A 16,975-nucleotide genomic window follows, 5' to 3' on the forward strand; every position below is an offset into this window, starting at 1 on the left:
AATCAGAAATAAAAGATTTTACTAGCTATAAACAATACAACTTAAAAAATTTAAAGTCAGAAAATCACAATTCATTTTACTCTGTGTTCTTAGATCCCTATTGGAGGCTAATAAGAGAAAAATAAGTACTAGAGGGACCTTTTGCAATAAGAGAGGCATGGCTACCCTTTTCCTTAACCATCCCTTTCTCAAGCACCGCAATAAGGTCACAATTTTGTATTGTGCTTAATCTATGTGCCACCACCACACTTGTCCTCCCAACCATTACTCTCTCAAGGGCCTCTTGCACCACTTTCTCTGACTGACTATCTAATGCACTGGTTGCCTCATCTAACAACAATATAGTAGGGTTCTTTAGTACTGCTCTTGCAATAGCAACACGTTGTTTTTGTCCACCTGATAATTGCACACCTTTATCCCCACATAATGTCTCATATCCATTTTGAAGGCCACTTATAAAATCATGTGCATTTGCCACTCTGGCGGCCACCTCCACCTCTGCCTCTGTAGCCTCTTCGGACCCGTATTTGATGTTTCCCATAATAGTATCATTAAACAATGTAGGCTCTTGCCCCACCAATGCAATGTGTTTCCTCAACACACGGAGATGAAACGTTTTTATGTCCTTTCCATCTATTTTTATTGATCCTTTCAATGGATCATAGAATCTCTCAATAAGCCCAATTATAGTAGACTTCCCTGATCCACTTTGCCCAACAAGAGCAGTTGACTTCCCTGCTTCAATGCTCAAAGAGAAGTTTTTGAAGATAATAATATCAGGACGAGTTGGATAAGCGAAGTTGACATCACAAATATCCACATTTCCAATGAGTTTATCCGGTAAGTAGCCTTTTGGGTCCTTAGGTTCAATCTGTGAGTTTCGGTCTAGCACCGTAAACACCGAGCTAACAGCATCACTACCCTTCGCAAGATCGGTAGTCATGGTACCAGCATCAGCAATAACACGACCAGTGCTAACAAGAATCATGAAAGTTTGGAAAAATTCTTTTGAAGTGATATATCCATGAGAGATGAGTTTCCCACCGTACCAGAAGTCAAGAGCCCATGTACAATTCATTAGACCGTGTGAGGAAGCAAGACCAAAACCGGCATACCATGACTGCCTCACACTTTCCCTCTTTGGTCCTTCTTGAGCAAGCTCAAAAAGCCGAAGAATGCGGTCTTGTGAAGAAAAAGCTGTGATGGTACGGAGGTTAGAAATTGCTTCCACGGCAAGTTTGCTACTCTCAGATTGAGCTTTGATTGCCTTGCCGGACATGTTCTTGAGCAACATTTTACGTGCATAGAAGCACATAATGACGAGAGGTTGCACAGCTATCATAAGCACTGCCAACCTCCATGCAATAACCAGACCTAGTGTCCATGCAATGGTAACTGCAGAGAAGGTTTGGATTAACAGTGCCATTCTATCCCCTACCAGTGATCTCACCTGCAAATAATCAATCATGTTTTATGTTCAAATGCAATTTAGATGAAAAGATTAAAAAAGATATGAACCTTAATGTCTTGTCTAGTCTACACTTGTAAATTGGAAAATTAAGAATTACATCACAATTAATCTATGTGTTTATTCAAATGGTGGCTGCAGTTGGGTTAAATTTTTTGCTTTTGCTCCGATATTCACACACGTTCCACATGTTCAAAGAATTGCATGTACCTTATTACATTCTTTACTTATATATACTTCTTCCCAAGCATGGGGTCTATTTGAACAGCTCCAAGAAAAGATCTATATGCTTCATAGAAAGTACAAATTCTTATCTTTTAAATGTCCCTATTCATTGTTTAAGATGAGTGGGATATCATCTTATTTTATTTTATTTTTTTATAGTATGGGTAAAATACTAAGAAATTACCCATGCTGATTCATTTAAAATGCCCCAAGAAAATATATTTAATTATGCTTTAGAGAAAGTACAAATCATGTCTACCATTGGATAGCCCAATGGTATGACATCAAAATATAAGGGAGAGGTCATGGGTTCAAATCTCTCCCCCAACAGTACTTTTCCCCATAGTGTTCATACACTGTTCACCCGGGATTCCTATACTGTACATCCGGGTTCTAGTACTGTTTAGTACTGTTTATATTCATAAAAAAAGGACGCTTGTCGTCTATTATTCAAAAAAAAAAGTACAAATCATTATATTTTAAATGTCTCTACTATTTATTTCATTTATTTAATTAATTAATTAATTTCGCAAAGGTGACAAACACTGTAAAAGGGACAAGTAAGTACGGAACAGTGCACCTATTACTTTTAACTTAATGACCCCTTTAAAAATAAATCTCTTTGTCATACAACTCAAAACACTCCACCTCTCACACAGGATCGGCGCCAAGACCAACAATTAGTACTGATGAATTAATGCTTAATTAGTATATAGTGCGTGAACAATACTAAATGAATATTATTGTGAAAAAAAAAATTAATTTAAAATCTTTATTCTCTTGCGCATAATGTGGTGAGTTACCACTACTGGACTGCTAATGATTTCTCCTTATTCTTTGTTCAACATGAATGGGATATCAACTATGTTTTATGTTATGGTTAAAATGCAAAGAAAAGTCCCAATAATCAATTTAAATAAATTAAAAAAAAAAAAAGCCTACATGGAACTTAACTTACTGTATGTGCATGTGTGTGTTTTAAAAATTTAGCCATAATGTGATTTAATTACGTACCGCATTGGCATCTTTAGCAAGACGGGAGCAAATAGCACCGGTAGAATTCTCATCTCGATCAAACCAACCAACTTCAAATGTGAGCATCTTGGCCAACATGGTCTCCCTCACTCTCTTGGTGAGGTACTCACCCATTGCACCAAAATTATAGTGCTGCACAACATTGAGGAACAAGGAAACAAAGGACAATGAGAGGAATAGCAATGAATACATCCTTATTTTGTCACTCACCTCCTTGTGATCTTTGAGAAAGTATACAGATATCACACTCCCCATTCCATATGCATATGCAGGTTGGACTCCACCAAAGATAGTAGCACTTATGCAAGCGATAACTGCTTGCTTCCATTCCGGTGTGTTCATAAGCACTAACCGCGAGAATGATGGTACCGGTGGTTTCATCTTTGACTCTAGTTGGTCTTCTTGTGGCTCATTGCTCTCCAAAGATTTTGCCGAGCTTATCCGGCTCATGCTTTGACTACTCCGGTCTTCGATGTTGCTTATGGGCAAATAAATTGATGAAGAGGGATTGATTTCTTCTGTGATTTTTATTGTTTTAGATGATTGTTGAAGGTGAACCAGAGTTGAGTATAAACCATCTTCATCTTGAATGAGCTCAGTGTGAGTACCAGTCTCCATTACTTTACCAGCTTGAATAACAGTAATTAGATCCGCATTGCGAATGGTGGAAAGACGATGGGCAATAACAATCGATGTTCGACCGAGTGAGGCATTGTCTAGAGCTTCTTGGACTATCCTCTCTGATTCAGAGTCTAGTGCACTAGTGGCTTCATCAAGGAGGAGGATCTTTGGGGACTTGAGTAGTGCTCTTGCAATAGCTATTCTTTGTTTCTGACCTCCGGACATTTGAATTCCTCTTTCTCCTACCTACGTGTGTATATATATATATATATATATATATATATTAGAAGGAAAGTATAGAAAGATGAAGAAAACATACGAACTATAAATGAAGAACGCAGGGAATAAAAAACAAGAGCAACCACAGGAAATAGGTCACAGTACCGCTGACTCAAGGACCGCCTACCAAAAGCAAAACAAAAGACTTTGTTTCTCATTTTCGTAAAGTATAGTTGAGGATTTGTGTGCGAATGGGATAATTTGTCTACATTTTCAATATATATATAATTATATATATACCTACAATCCATCACCAGGAAAAAATAAACAGTATCACTTTTATAGTAAAAAGATGTTAACTCTTTCTTTGCCAAACGAGAGATTGAAAGATCAACTCTCTCTTAAGACAGAAGGTAAGAGGGGTAATTTTTTTATGAGTCACTAAACTTTGGCTCATTTTCACTTTGATTACTGAATTTCAATTTGTATCAATTTTGTCATTCAACTTTAATTTGATTTCAACCGGTAATAAATCAAGGATTTTAACCCCCAATTGATTACATGGCTTTTTAAAAATCTAAAGACAGTCCTCCTATTGACACATTATTAATTCTATTAGAGATGTTCAAGTCATCAAAAAAAGAGCCACATCATTCATTTGGAGGTTGAAATATCTTGATTTACTACAAAGTGAAATGAAATTAAAATTTAGTGACCAAATTGATACAAATTGAAGTTCGGTGATCAAAGTGAAAATGAGCCAAAGTTTAGTAACTTACTAAAAAATTTACCCGAAGGTAAGATAAATGATTTATCACCTTATTAAAAAAATATAAAAATATTTTTCTTTGTTGCCTTTGGTTATAATTCATCCCCTAAAAAAGTCATCCAATCAAATAGAAACTCCACAAATTCAAATGTTACATTTTGTTTGGTATAATCACCAAAATAGTCCATGTACTTTTCTCTCTCTTCTATTTTGGTCTTTTCTATTCGGAAATGCTCCAGATTAATCCTTTTACTTTTAAAAATGTGTCCCCTGTTAAAAATGCTACCAACCAGTCCATCTACTTTTAAAAATGCGCCCACTTAGTCCCACTAGTAGGGTCATTTTTAAAAGTAGAGGGACTAGTTGAAAACATTTTTAACTAAATGTGTACATTTTCAAAAATAAATGGACTAATCGGGAGCATTTCTGAGTAGAGGGACCAAAAGAAAAGAGAGAAAAAATTAGAGGGACCAATTAGAATATTATACCATTTTTTCAAAAGTTCAAAGTTTCATGTAAAGCGACACCTCTATACACATTTAAATACTATCTCTGTTCCTATTTACATGCTCTCCTCTGAAAGCTCTTCTTATTTTTTTTATATATTCATTTAGAAAATTTATGCAATATTAAATAATTTTTTTTCAACTTTACTTTTTATTTTAAATATATTTTTACAATTTTTAAATATTTTAGAAAACTAAAACAATATATTGTGAGAGAGAATAAAATATGTAATTAAATTTAATACGGGTAATTTTAGAAAATTGATACCATTTTAAATTAATTTAATACAATAGATAATTTTGACAGATTTTCTAATGAAAGTGAATTGATTACGTGGCCATATAAATTGGATTTGAGGGAGTAATAAATTACTAGATTTGAGTTAGAGCGTCATACATAGAAATTCTAAGATGTAATAAATCTTTTTATGTATTTATTTATTGTTATTATTATTTTAACAATAGATGGCAAGCACCCCCACTCAACCATTTGGCAAGGGGCAAGTGGATATACATAGGTGCACTAGTTGCGGCGCCTTATTGAACACTAGGAATGTATTAACTCAGCAAGGCTCCACAGGGTGTTACGACCAAAAGATTTGTAGGAACTATAGCGAACTAATAAATGTTTCCTACCATTCAACCCCAGAGAGAAAAAATATAACTTGTCCTACATAGGACCCACTGAACCCACTCAAACAGTACTATAAACAGTACTTGAATCTAATAACCAGTTATAAATAGTATTACTACAGTACTACATTCCAAGAATTTGATCATACGCCTGCCCATCCACTAAGTTAGGTAATGGTTGTCCCAAGAACCCAAAAAATACATTTGGAACAAGCACGAACTACTAAAATAGCATAATTAATTTAGTCCATGTAAATCACCCTATTATATACTCCCTCCATTCTTTTTATCTGTCGTGAATAACCAAATCTCACATACCATGAAAGTTGGTTATTTCACATAATTTAATAAAAAAATTAGTTATCTTTCCAAAACTACCCCTAATTTATATCTTCATATTTCTCTCATATTAAATTTCAAGAAAAGAATTGAATAAAGTGTTAGGTAATTTTGGAAAAAAAATAATAAATACTTCTTGATATTTAAAAATGACAGATAAAAAGAAACATGAGTTTATAACAGATAAAAAAGAACGGAGGGAGTATATATATATATATTGATTTCCCAAATTTGACTCTCTTAGAAATGCACAAAATAATCCAAAACAACTCATCCCAAGTCCTAAAAACTAATTGCCTAGAAGAAAAAAAACTACAAACAATAAAGAACAATCATAATCATTTTACGAGGTTAATTCAAATAACTCACCTGAGTATCATAGCCCTGTGGTAATTGAGAAATGAAGTTATGAGCATTGGAAGCCTGGGCAGCAGCCACAACTTCATCCATTGATGCATCCTCTTTGCCAAACAATATGTTTTCCTTAATTGAAGTTGCAAACAGAGATGGCTCTTGACTCACTAAGCCCATTTGAGACCTCAACCACTTGAGTTTCAACTTCTTAATGTTCACACCATCCAATAAAACCTCACCATGCATTGGATCATAAAACCTTTCCAACAAGGCAATTACTGTAGACTTTCCAGAGCCACTACCCCCGACGAGCGCCACGGTCATCCCGGCCGGCACCTTTAAGCTAAACTCATTCAGTATCAAGTTCTCTGGTCGGGATGGGTAAGCAAAATCAACCACTTTGAACTCCACCTCTCCGTGTACATTCTCTAATATCTCACCTTCTTTTGTATCAATGTCAATTTTTGGTACTCTTTCCACCACCTCCATTATTCTTTCTCCAGCGGAAATCGCTTCCGAAAAGTAGTTCACGTTTGATAAACCTGACCCTAGAGCCCTGTATGATACAAAAATTTTTTTTTAAATAAATGTGGATAAACTATAGATTTAGATACAAATTTTTATTTAACCTAATAAATATTAAACTTGAATTTAGGTTTTTTTCTATAGTGAAATACAACATTTGATAAATTTTTTTTTAAAAATTTAAATGGAAGAAATAACAAAGATAATAAGCAAAATAACATAAAATAATAATATGCAAATTCGCAAAACCCCAAAATAGAGAAAAACAACAGGTTCAAGAAGAAAAACATGATTCCCCAATGTTGAAAATAATATATATATATATATATATATATATATATATGATTCCTCAATATTGATTTGCAAAGTGATAGTCACCTGCCATGGGTAAGGCGTAGAGATGAAATCCTATGAGAGAGTACTATTACACTATTGTAGAAGTACTGTCATAGAACTATTTATGGTACTATTTCAAATGAATTCTATGAGTCCCCATGGGGGACATTGTATCTCTCCCTTCCAAAGGTGCATGGCAAGATGAACTTATTAGCTCGATTTTGTTCCTAAAAATCTTTTGGGTGTGCAAATAGCAGCACTTTCATCGCACTATGCGACGTTTAGTCAGGTTAATAAATTTCTAGATAGTCGATGAGCCATTGTAATTGGTGCACCATCATATCTACATATCTCTTTACAACACCTTTATAAAGCGAAGCTTATCGCCTTTGCCAAAAAAAAAAACATAATAACACCCTAAAATATGTTTAAATAGACTCTAAGATAATTTACAAGCCGGATTAATCTTGGATTTAATTTGAGCCATGGATTATCTCGGCTTCTCTTTAGCTGCCGTTTAATTGCTTTAATTCTTTAAATATATCTATACCATGTGGGCGGAGCCCCAAGTCTCCCAACAATTTTGCATAACTCAAAAAATTGCATAAAACAAGTCATGAGTTTTTTTGGATTGGGTTAAATATAATTATGGTCATAAACTCTTTTTTTTTTAAAAAAAAAAAAGTGGATAAATCACAAATTTATTAAAAATGAGCAAATATGGAGAAACAAAGTACAAAAGATAAGACAACAAACAAAGAAATCATAAACTCTTTACAATAAATTAATAGTTGTTATGATTTATTAATTATAAAATAATTTTTTTCAATATATTCGTTCTATTTAAATTTGGATAGTATGTGAAACCTAACCTATTAATTAAATTGACTTACAATTTGATCACATTGATGACTTAGGAGATCGAGGAAGAGAATATTAAAAAGCAAGACAAGATTGACTAAATCGTTTTGCATGATGTGGTTGTTGGGTGTATAATAATCATATTTAAAGACAAGGACAAATAGAATATATTGATCTAACACTACAAGGCTCACATGGTTTCAAGTTTTAAAAGAGTTTGATGTAATCACCTGTAAGCCCTTAGAAAATTGTTATTTGACCCATGGGGGAATAGATCTAACACCACGAGGCTCACATGGTTTAATTTCAAGTGTTAAGATTGTGATGCACCTAAAAGGCCAAAAGCCCTAAGAAAATTGCTATTTGACGGGGAATCTCAACCCCTCACTATAGTGCACGAAAGGGGCGAGCTCACATCTTTTATTAATGTTTTTTTAATAAATAAATTATTATAATTTTATTTGCTAAAGGTTTTACTATGAGTCTCCTAAGAGACCTGTGGATCGGCGCCGGTAACGGAGGGGAGGGGGAGAAAGATAAGGATTCGGTCGACAAGGTCAGTGAGAAGTCGGGGATGCAGCGACATCCGGGGGAGACGAAGGGAGGGGAGTCTCGCGCCCAGGAAAGGTCGTATGCCCAGGCGGTAAGCTCCCCTTCCTCTGAGGATTCGAAGACAAAGAGCAATAGGAGTGGTATGGGGGCTTCTTCGGAGGGCAGGAAGGGTGGTGGTTCTCTAGCGGGTTCTAAACGGCCTCGCTCACCGACGGAGGCCACATGTGGACGGTGCTTCAGAGTCTCCCACAAGACGGCGGACTGTCGACATCAAGTCGTCTGCCTGCGCTGTGCGTGTGTCGGCCATATGGCAGCTAGATGCCCGGTAATTCCTCGGCGTAGCCCGCACAAGAAACAGATCCACGTTCGATCCAAAATCTCGGAGGTGCAAGTCAAGGAGGGTACTCGTGCGGTGGAGCGACCCAGCAACAACCAGAACAACATTACTCCTCAGCCGATCGTGACCACCCAGCGATGTCATAAGGTTTCAATCTCACTCTCTCTTTCACCGGAGATTGAGAAAGTTCGTGAGGACTTAGCTAAAGTGGCTGTGTTATCGGTGGTGGAGGGGTTTGTCAATGAGTCCAGTGTGGTAGAGATTGCACCGGTGGTTCTCAATTGCAGTTTGGCCGGGCCGATCACGCCGATGAATGACTGCACTTTCTTGGTTCCGTTGGCAAACAAGGATGAGGTGAAGGAGATCTGTAAGTTGGGTACGTTCAAGGTGGATACTAAAGACGGACCTTGCTCTCTCAAAGTTGCACCGTGGTCGGCGGAGCTGGGGGCTGATGGACGCGCGGCCGGAGATGGTCATTGGGCTCTGATCTGGAATTTACCTTTACATGCTTGGTGTTGGGAGGTGATTGTGGAGGTCCTAAGACCGGTTGGAGAGCTCGTTATTCTTTCCCAGGCGACGGTCCCCCATAAGAAGTTTATCACTGCATTGATCCGGCGCTGAAGGGGAAGTTACGCTACCTATGGAGGTGGACTGCAGCCTGGGTATGAGGAGGTACCAGTTTCTCATCACGGCGGACAAAAGTGCCTTCCCTATGTTTCGCAGGGACTTGGGACGCTACGTCCTACCTGCTATGGACGAGGTGGCAGAGTTGCAGAGGCCGTCGGTAGGCCGGCTTACTCGCACTGTCCCGGTTGAGGAGAAGGGCAAACAAATGACTAAGGGTGAAGTAACAAGGATCGGGCATAATGTTAGCATGGCGAGTTAACCATAACTCGGAGGTTGAGTGTTGCTCCCCCGAAGTGAAGACGGGTACTCGCGCGGACGATCCTGTTACGGTGGTTGAGCGATGCTCCCCCGACCGGCGATCTCCTAGGACCGATGGTCATCCAGAAACTAGGAGGAGAACTGCCGGAACCTTGGCGTCTCGGTCTTCCGAGCAAGGTCGCCATCAAGGTATGGTTGATCGGCCGACGCAAGGCTCTAGATGGCAACGTGTCGAGCGAAGGACGGTTCCTGCACCGGGGGTGAAGATCTTGACACGTGACGCGACGACAGCGGTGGTTCCGCTGACATCCGAGGTTGTCGGGGGAGTGGGAACTGATACCTACATGGTATTGGCTGCGGATGATCCCGATGCATTTGCGGTTGATCCAAGGGTGTGTGGTTCATCCAAGGAGCCGTTGTCTATGGTGGCGGCTGATCCCGAGGCATTTGTGGTAGACCCTTTGGTCTCGCATGATGGGGTGGGCTCGGATATGGGCTTGGGTATGTTGGGCCAAATGCAACCTGATAACCATTTTGATCCAGTTTTGGACTATGAGGTGGGCTGTATTGGTCTTAGGGCTTCTGGGCCGAGGATTGAGCCCATAATCACGATGGAGGTTGCTGATCCAGGGCCTGATTATGCTGAACCCATTCTGGAGAATTTGGCTCCTTCAACTGATATTTATCTCAACAAGAATTCCCTACCGCCCTTGAAGCCTCCTTTTGGTTTCAAATGGCATTTTTTGGGGGGTACTTGGGCTATGATTCCAGATAGTGTGCCAGCTTCTGCTGACGGGGAAAACAATTCCGATGGAAGCAGGGGTCCCGACAGTCCGGGTGATCATTCCTTGGTAAAGATTCTCAAGAGATAGATGTGGATTCGGTTGATTCGTCCTCGGAGTTCGAAAGGAACCTCAAGGTTTTGCTACCAAGTTTACATTTGGACTCAGAGAGGGGACCTACAGAAAATTTGCAAGGCACCAGGAAGAGCGAGAGGCACAAGAAACCTTCTTCTAGGTTCAATGAGGAGGCGGGTTTTGTGGCCGAGCCACCACGCTCGGCTAAAAAGAAGAGAACATGCGGGGAGAGCTTGAAAGGTACACATGTTAAACCCCTGCTAATTTCCGACTGGTCTGATGCACAAATTATTCAGTATTGCAATGCTTGTGGTATTGATTTCTCTGGTAATGTAAATGATTGTATCATGCATATTCGTTCTTTAGAAATGACCCGTGCCAACCTTTCTAAGGACGCTGTAGCGACCTCTTCTGAGGTTAGGAAGAACTAATGTTTTGTCATGAATATCATTACCTGGAATGTTAGGGGCCCTGGGAAACAATCTAAGCGTTTTCTAGTCAAGGACTTTCTTAATCTACATTATGCTGATGTCTGCTGTCTTCAAGAGTCCAAATTAGATTGTGTTACCCAAGCGTTGTGGAGGGAGATAGGCGGGAGTCGCTTGGATCATTTTTCTTTTGTTCCTGCTCTGGGAACAGCTGGGGGTATTATTGTGGGTTGGAATAGTTCGATCCTGGACGGTAAAGTGCTAAAGGTGGGAGATCATAGTTTGACGATTGAGTTTTTTTCTAAGCAGTACTCAATGGTTTGGATTTGCACTGCGGTGTATGGACCGGTGGTGAGGGCACGTAAATGTGCTTTTTGGGAGGAATTGCGGGCGAGTGTGGGACCCCCGGATGTTCCTTCAATTGTTTGTGGGGATTTCAATGCAATCTTTGCTTTTAATGATAAAGTCGCTGGTACACCTAACGTTGATGACATTTGTTGCGCAAATTCCTTCATGGTGGATCAGGGTTTCTGGGAACCGCCCTCGGTGGGGAGAAAGTTCACTTGGACTAACGGCCAAGCGGTTCCGATTTGGGATTAAATTGGATCGTTTCCTTGTGAACAATGCTTGGGCTGTGTGGTTCCCTAAGCTCGTTCAGAAGAGTCTTCCTAGATTGGGTTCGGATCATGTTCCAATTCGTCTAGAGGGTGGGCAACACTATTCTACCCCACGTCCGTTCAGATTTGAACTGGTTTGGACCATGTCCGAGGAGTTCCATGATCTTGTCTGTCAGTGGTGGTCTGCTTTTTCTCCTTCCGGATGTGGGGCCTTCATCATTAGTAAAAAGCTTTCCTTGCTTAGGGGAAAATTGAGAGAGTGGGCAAAATTTGATTTTGGTTCGATTAAGCTCCGTAAGCTTGCCTTGTTGAATGACCTGGATGAAGTGGACATTATCAAGGAATCTAGGGGTTTGTCTCCCTCTGAGTTGAATCAGGAACACACTATCCTTGAGAACCTTGCTATAATCAGAAATCAGGAGGAAATCTATTGGAAACAGCGTTCGCGTTTGCAGTGGCTTAAGGAGGGAGACGAAAACTCTAAGTTTTTTCATGCGATGGCTAACGGGCGTAAGAATAGGAATTTTATTCCCTCCTTACAGGTCGATGGATCCCTCTTGGATCAACCTCGGGATCTAGGCAAGGCATTTGCGGCGCATTTTATTAAGATTTTTGGTATCAAGAAAACGGCCGGTTTTCAGGTGGACCTTAGGAGATTATTCGCCTTTAAACCCCTGGTGGACCTCTCTCATCTTGAGAGTTCATTTACCATGGAAGAGCTGAAGGTGGCAGTGTTCGATTTGGGACGGGACAAGGCTCCGGGTCCGGATGGTTTTCCCTTATTCTTTTTTAGGGAATTCTGGGACTTAACCAAGGATGATTTGTGGAAACTGTGTGAGGATTTCTTTGATGGGAAGGCTAATTTTGAAAGAATTAACTGGGCAAGTTTAACGCTCATCCCTAAGGTGGACACTCCGGAGACACTAGGGGATTTCCGTCTTATCAGCTTAATCAATTCAACCCTGAAAATTATTTCTAAGATGCTGGCCACTCTGCTAGCTAAAGTTCTGAATCGGTTAATTGAAAGTGAGCAATCCGCTTTCATGAAGGGTAGATGTATTCTTGATAATATTGCCACCGCAGAGGAATTAATTTTTAGTATGCACAAACGCCGTGCTGCTGGGCACATCCTAAAGGTCGACTTCGCCAAAGCGTTTGATTCTGTGGATTGGGAGTTTCTGTGGGACTTGCTTCGGACAAGGGGGTTTGGCAGTAGATGGGTTGGGTGGATCCAATGTTTACTTACCACGTCGAAGGCTTCGATTCTTATCAATGGATCCCCCAATGGCTATATTAGGTACCAAAGGGGTCTGCGTCAAGGTGACCCACTGTCCCCCTTGCTATTTGCCTTGGTGATAGATGTGCTCAACTCCATGTTTGTCCATGCACTTAGCACCAAAGTGCTTGTGGGGGTTCCTCTTGGAGATTTTGGTAGTAGGTGTAATCTTCATTACGCTGATGATCTGCTTGTTCTGACCATGGGAGGTCTTGAAGACCTTAGGGTTATTAAACTGATGCTCTATGTTTTTGAGGGTGTAACTAGGTTGGAGACTAACTTTGGTAAAACATGTCTGTTCTCGAGCATTTTGGGTGTTCTTCCAGATGTGGCTGCGGCTCATACTCTCAATTGTGAGGTGGGGATGCTTCCGGCCACTTACCTTGGTATCCCTATTTCTGGGCGTAGACCGCGTAAGCAGGACTGGGAAGGACTTATTCTTAAGATCAGAAGACGTCTGTCGACTTGGAAGGCTAGTTATCTCTCTTTGGGAGGTAGACTTACGCTAGTCAACTCTGTGCTTTCTGCGCTACCTACCTATTGGATGTCATTATTCAGATTGCCGTGCTGGGTGATCAAGCGTATTGATAGAATGAGGAGGGACTTTCTCTGGTCAGGACCTGATATTGACCATCCGGGCTGCAGGCTTGTCTGCTGGGGTAATTTGTGCCGCCCTCGGGATCAAGGGGGGTGGGGTATCCTTGATCTGGATAAGTTCAATCAGGCCTTGCTCGGGAAGTGGTGGTGGAAATTCATGATGGCGCCTGACTGGTGTGGTACTGTCGTCATCCAATTTAATTACGGTTGGTCTCGATGGAACATGTTTCCTAAACACAAGGGTCGTGTCTCGTATCTCTGGAATGGTGTTCTGAAATGTCTTCCGGCTTTCAAAGGATGTATTCAGCACCGCGTAGAGTCAGGGGATGAAACACTTTTTTGGAAGGATAACTGGCTGAATGGAAGTACTCCTAAATATTTGTGGCCGGTTGATTTTGGGGCCTGTATTCACCCTGATGGGACTATCAGAGAGCTTGCTTATTTACTGGAGAGACCTCCCTTCAGTGATAATCTATCTCTGTGTCTTATCAGGGACTCAATAAAGGGTGCTAGTGCTAACCGTTTCGATCAGAAACGTTGGTGTCAAACTGCTAATGGGATCTTCTCAGTTAAATCCTTCTACAACTTCATTATCGATGGTGGTTTGAGATGCTCGATGGCTAAGTTCTTTTGGAGTAGTTGGTGCCCAAAGAAAATTAATCTCTTTAATTGGCTGGCTTGGAAGGATAAAATTCTCTCTCAAGTTAATCTTGCTATGCGTCGCTGCAACCGTTTGCCTACGGCTACATGTGTGTTTTGCTATTCTGACTTGGAGACTACCGACCACTTGTTTCTACATTGCACTTTTGCTAGAAGGTGTGGACCTTCTTTGGGAGTTTGTTGGGGTTGCCTGACCTCCCGATGTCATTGGCTTTGGTCTGGAGTAGTTGGAGACTATCTCTAGTGCCTTCGCGTAGAGTTATGGGTGACCTAGTGGTTAAGGCAGTTGTGTGGAATATTTGGCTTGCACGCAATGACTGCATTTTTAATGCCTCTATGATTCCTGTGCACTCCCTTTGTGTGAAGATTATTCATATGCTTTTATCTTGGTTCTCTGCAGCACCTGACAGTGTGAAGGAGAAGATGGAGGGTTCTATGTCAATTGTGCGACGAAGCTTGGAGTTTCCTGTTTCTATTGCAGATGAGACGGGGGAGGAGCCTTCCTCCGAGGCGTTTGTGGATCCCAGTCCCAGCTAGTGGGTTTCAGTGGTGGCCTTAGTGGCCTTGTGGAGACGGTTTGTCCCCACTTTGTTATCTTGTATCTTGTTTCTGTTTCTGGCGTTCCACATCTAGTGGGCCCCTTGATGTATTTTGCTGTACTGGCCTTTTTCTAATGATAGTGGTTTATCCACCTTTTAAAAAAAAAAAAAACAAAAACAAAAAAAACAGATCACCTCTATTATGTTTGTGACCGATCTAACTTGGCATTATTTTTTTATTTATTTTTTACCTCATGGTCTGTGCTGCCATTCATACTAAGTAAATTTTTTTGGTATATTGAAAACAGACTAGATGAAAAAAAATTGAAATAAATAAATAATAATTAAAAATAAGTTAGAACTACCATGTGATTAGAATCAAAATATATAAAAATATTTAAATATTTTTTCTTAAAATAATCACAGAGAGATCTACTCACAAGTCACAACAAAATTCAAATAGTACTTACATGCCGGCAAAGATGACTCCAGCTCCAACAGCAAAAACGGTGCCTCCATGGCCACCGTGGTGCATGACAATCTTGCTTCCATACCAACAGAGAAAAGACCAAATGGCAAACGTGACACCATTGCTACCAATGGCCAATCCCTTGATGAGTCCTTGACGAAGGCCAAGCTTGACAGAGCCATCCATTGCCTCAGAGAAATCTTCCATAGTTTTCCGTTCACCAACAAAAGAGTAAACGGTCCTCAATGATGATATAGCTTGCTCAACAACATGTGTAGCCTTACTATATTCCTCTCTCATATCCCTAGCAATGCTCATGAGAATCCTCCCACACATTATACCAGGGATAATGAGTAGAAACACCGTAGGAAGTGCAACTATTGCTAGTCTCCACATAAGGAAGAAACCGATTGCATAATTTCCCAAGAACATTGTGAAATTCATTATGAAATTAGGCACCTATAAACAAAGAGCCAAATATAAGATTAATTTGCCCTCATGATAGATAATGCATGAAAGATTTGTGAACCTTTTCGCTAATAACATCTTGGATGACAAGGCTATCAGTGGAGATGTTGTTGATGATCTCGCTTGTAGAGGCCACCTTGAGATCAAAGTACTCTATATCTTGCCTAAGCACTGCTTTTAGATATTTGACTCTTATTGCCGATGCTTGTCTCTCCCCTGTTCTTGTCCAACAATACCCCTCTGTTTGCAAATACATCATTTCAAAACTCAAAGAGAAGACACAAACTAAACAAGTTTTGATTACCTAAAAAACAGACGACAAATACCCCACAAGCCAAGAACAAGAAATCCAACGCGTTCTACAACAATACAAACAAATTTAATAAGGTATATAGAATATATACAAGATAATAATCTACTGCAAGTGGTTTTTAAAATATCTCTGAGTCTCTGACCTTGTTAATCCTGTGGATGGAAAGGGAGTGTGAGGAGTTGCCATCACCCAAGTTGTTCATGGCCTTGCTGGTGATGAAAAACATGACTGGCACTGCAAGGCCATCCCCAATGGCGCCAATGAAACCAAAAACCATCAACAATCGGTCTATATTGTCTGCATGCTTGAATATTGTTAATATGGATTTAAAGAAACTCCCTGTCTTCTTCTTATTTTCAACTCTCCTTTCCATCTCCTCCTTTTCCTTCTCAATCTTCTTCTTGTTGTTATTATTGTTAGGAGAAGAATGAGAATGGAAGCTATGTGAATGAGTTGTCTCTTCCCATGGTTTTAATTAGTTTCTTAGCTTTGGTTGGAGTGAATCTTTTAAGTAATTGGCCTTTGGTTGTTGGACAGTGAGAGTATATTTTTAAGTAATTGGCATTCCTCATGTGCTTAATTATGTAATGTAGGGTAAAGCTACTACCGTAACGTGATTGTGATTAGGTGTTTCTAAAATTATACCAAAGTTTATTTTTAATGTATAATAATTTGGGACAGCAAATTTAAAATTCTTTCATCTCGTTCATCTTGTGATTGGAAAGTGAGTGCGAGGAATAATAGATGCCATAGCCCAAGTTGCTCATAATCTTGCTAGTGATGTAAATCATCACTGGCCCCGAAAGGCCATCCCCGACGGCCGATGAACCTGAATTCCATTAACCACTATTCTGTAGTATTTGCATGCTTAAATATTATCCAAATAGAGGAAAAGGATCCCTTTCTCTTCATAATTGCAACTTCCTTCTACAACACCTCGTTCTCCTTCTCCGTGATCATATCAATATTGGTAGTAAAGTTATTTTAAGAATGAAAACCATTGAAAGAGATGGCTCGCCTAATATGGCTCATTAACAAGCTTTATTAGGCTGATTAGCATGCTTTATTTGCTACAGATTGCTTGTA

At 39.9% G+C, this 16,975-nt stretch overlaps 1 protein-coding gene across 2 annotated transcripts; it reads right to left on the minus strand.

Moving 5' to 3' along the window:
* LOC120279260 (putative multidrug resistance protein) lies at positions 1-16,422 on the minus strand. 2 transcript variants are annotated; one of them, XM_039286147.1, is made up of 8 exons: positions 16,032-16,422; positions 15,881-15,935; positions 15,638-15,816; positions 15,110-15,567; positions 6,185-6,725; positions 2,939-3,595; positions 2,708-2,860; positions 1-1,450 (listed from the first exon to the last, which is right to left on the minus strand). In XM_039286147.1, the coding sequence occupies exons 1-8, from the start codon at positions 16,260-16,262 to the stop codon at positions 98-100; spliced, it is 3,627 nt and encodes a 1,208-aa protein (XP_039142081.1). In that variant the 5' UTR covers positions 16,263-16,422; the 3' UTR covers positions 1-97. The 2 variants fall into 2 exon arrangements, with proteins under 2 accessions (XP_039142081.1, XP_039142080.1); XM_039286146.1 differs by having other exon boundaries at positions 2,708-3,595.
* Positions 16,423-16,975: the final 553 nt, after the last annotated feature.

Source organism: Dioscorea cayenensis, chromosome 16, assembly GCF_009730915.1.
Source record: "Dioscorea cayenensis subsp. rotundata cultivar TDr96_F1 chromosome 16, TDr96_F1_v2_PseudoChromosome.rev07_lg8_w22 25.fasta, whole genome shotgun sequence".
NCBI classification, from domain to species: domain Eukaryota; kingdom Viridiplantae; phylum Streptophyta; class Magnoliopsida; order Dioscoreales; family Dioscoreaceae; genus Dioscorea; species Dioscorea cayenensis.

What these genes read in the sequence shown, in the direction of transcription:
- LOC120279260 (XM_039286146.1), bottom strand. Translation starts at nt 16,262, where the DNA reads ATGGAAAGGAGAGTTGAAAATAAGAAGAAGACAGGGAGTTTCTTTAAA. An exon ending in CCATCCACAGGATTAACAAG is followed by an intron (nt 15,936 to 16,031) that starts GTCAGAGACTCA and finishes GTATTGTTGTAG; the next exon opens with AACGCGTTGGATTTCTTGTT. An exon ending in AAGATGTTATTAGCGAAAAG is followed by an intron (nt 15,568 to 15,637) that starts GTTCACAAATCT and finishes CTTTGTTTATAG; the next exon opens with GTGCCTAATTTCATAATGAA.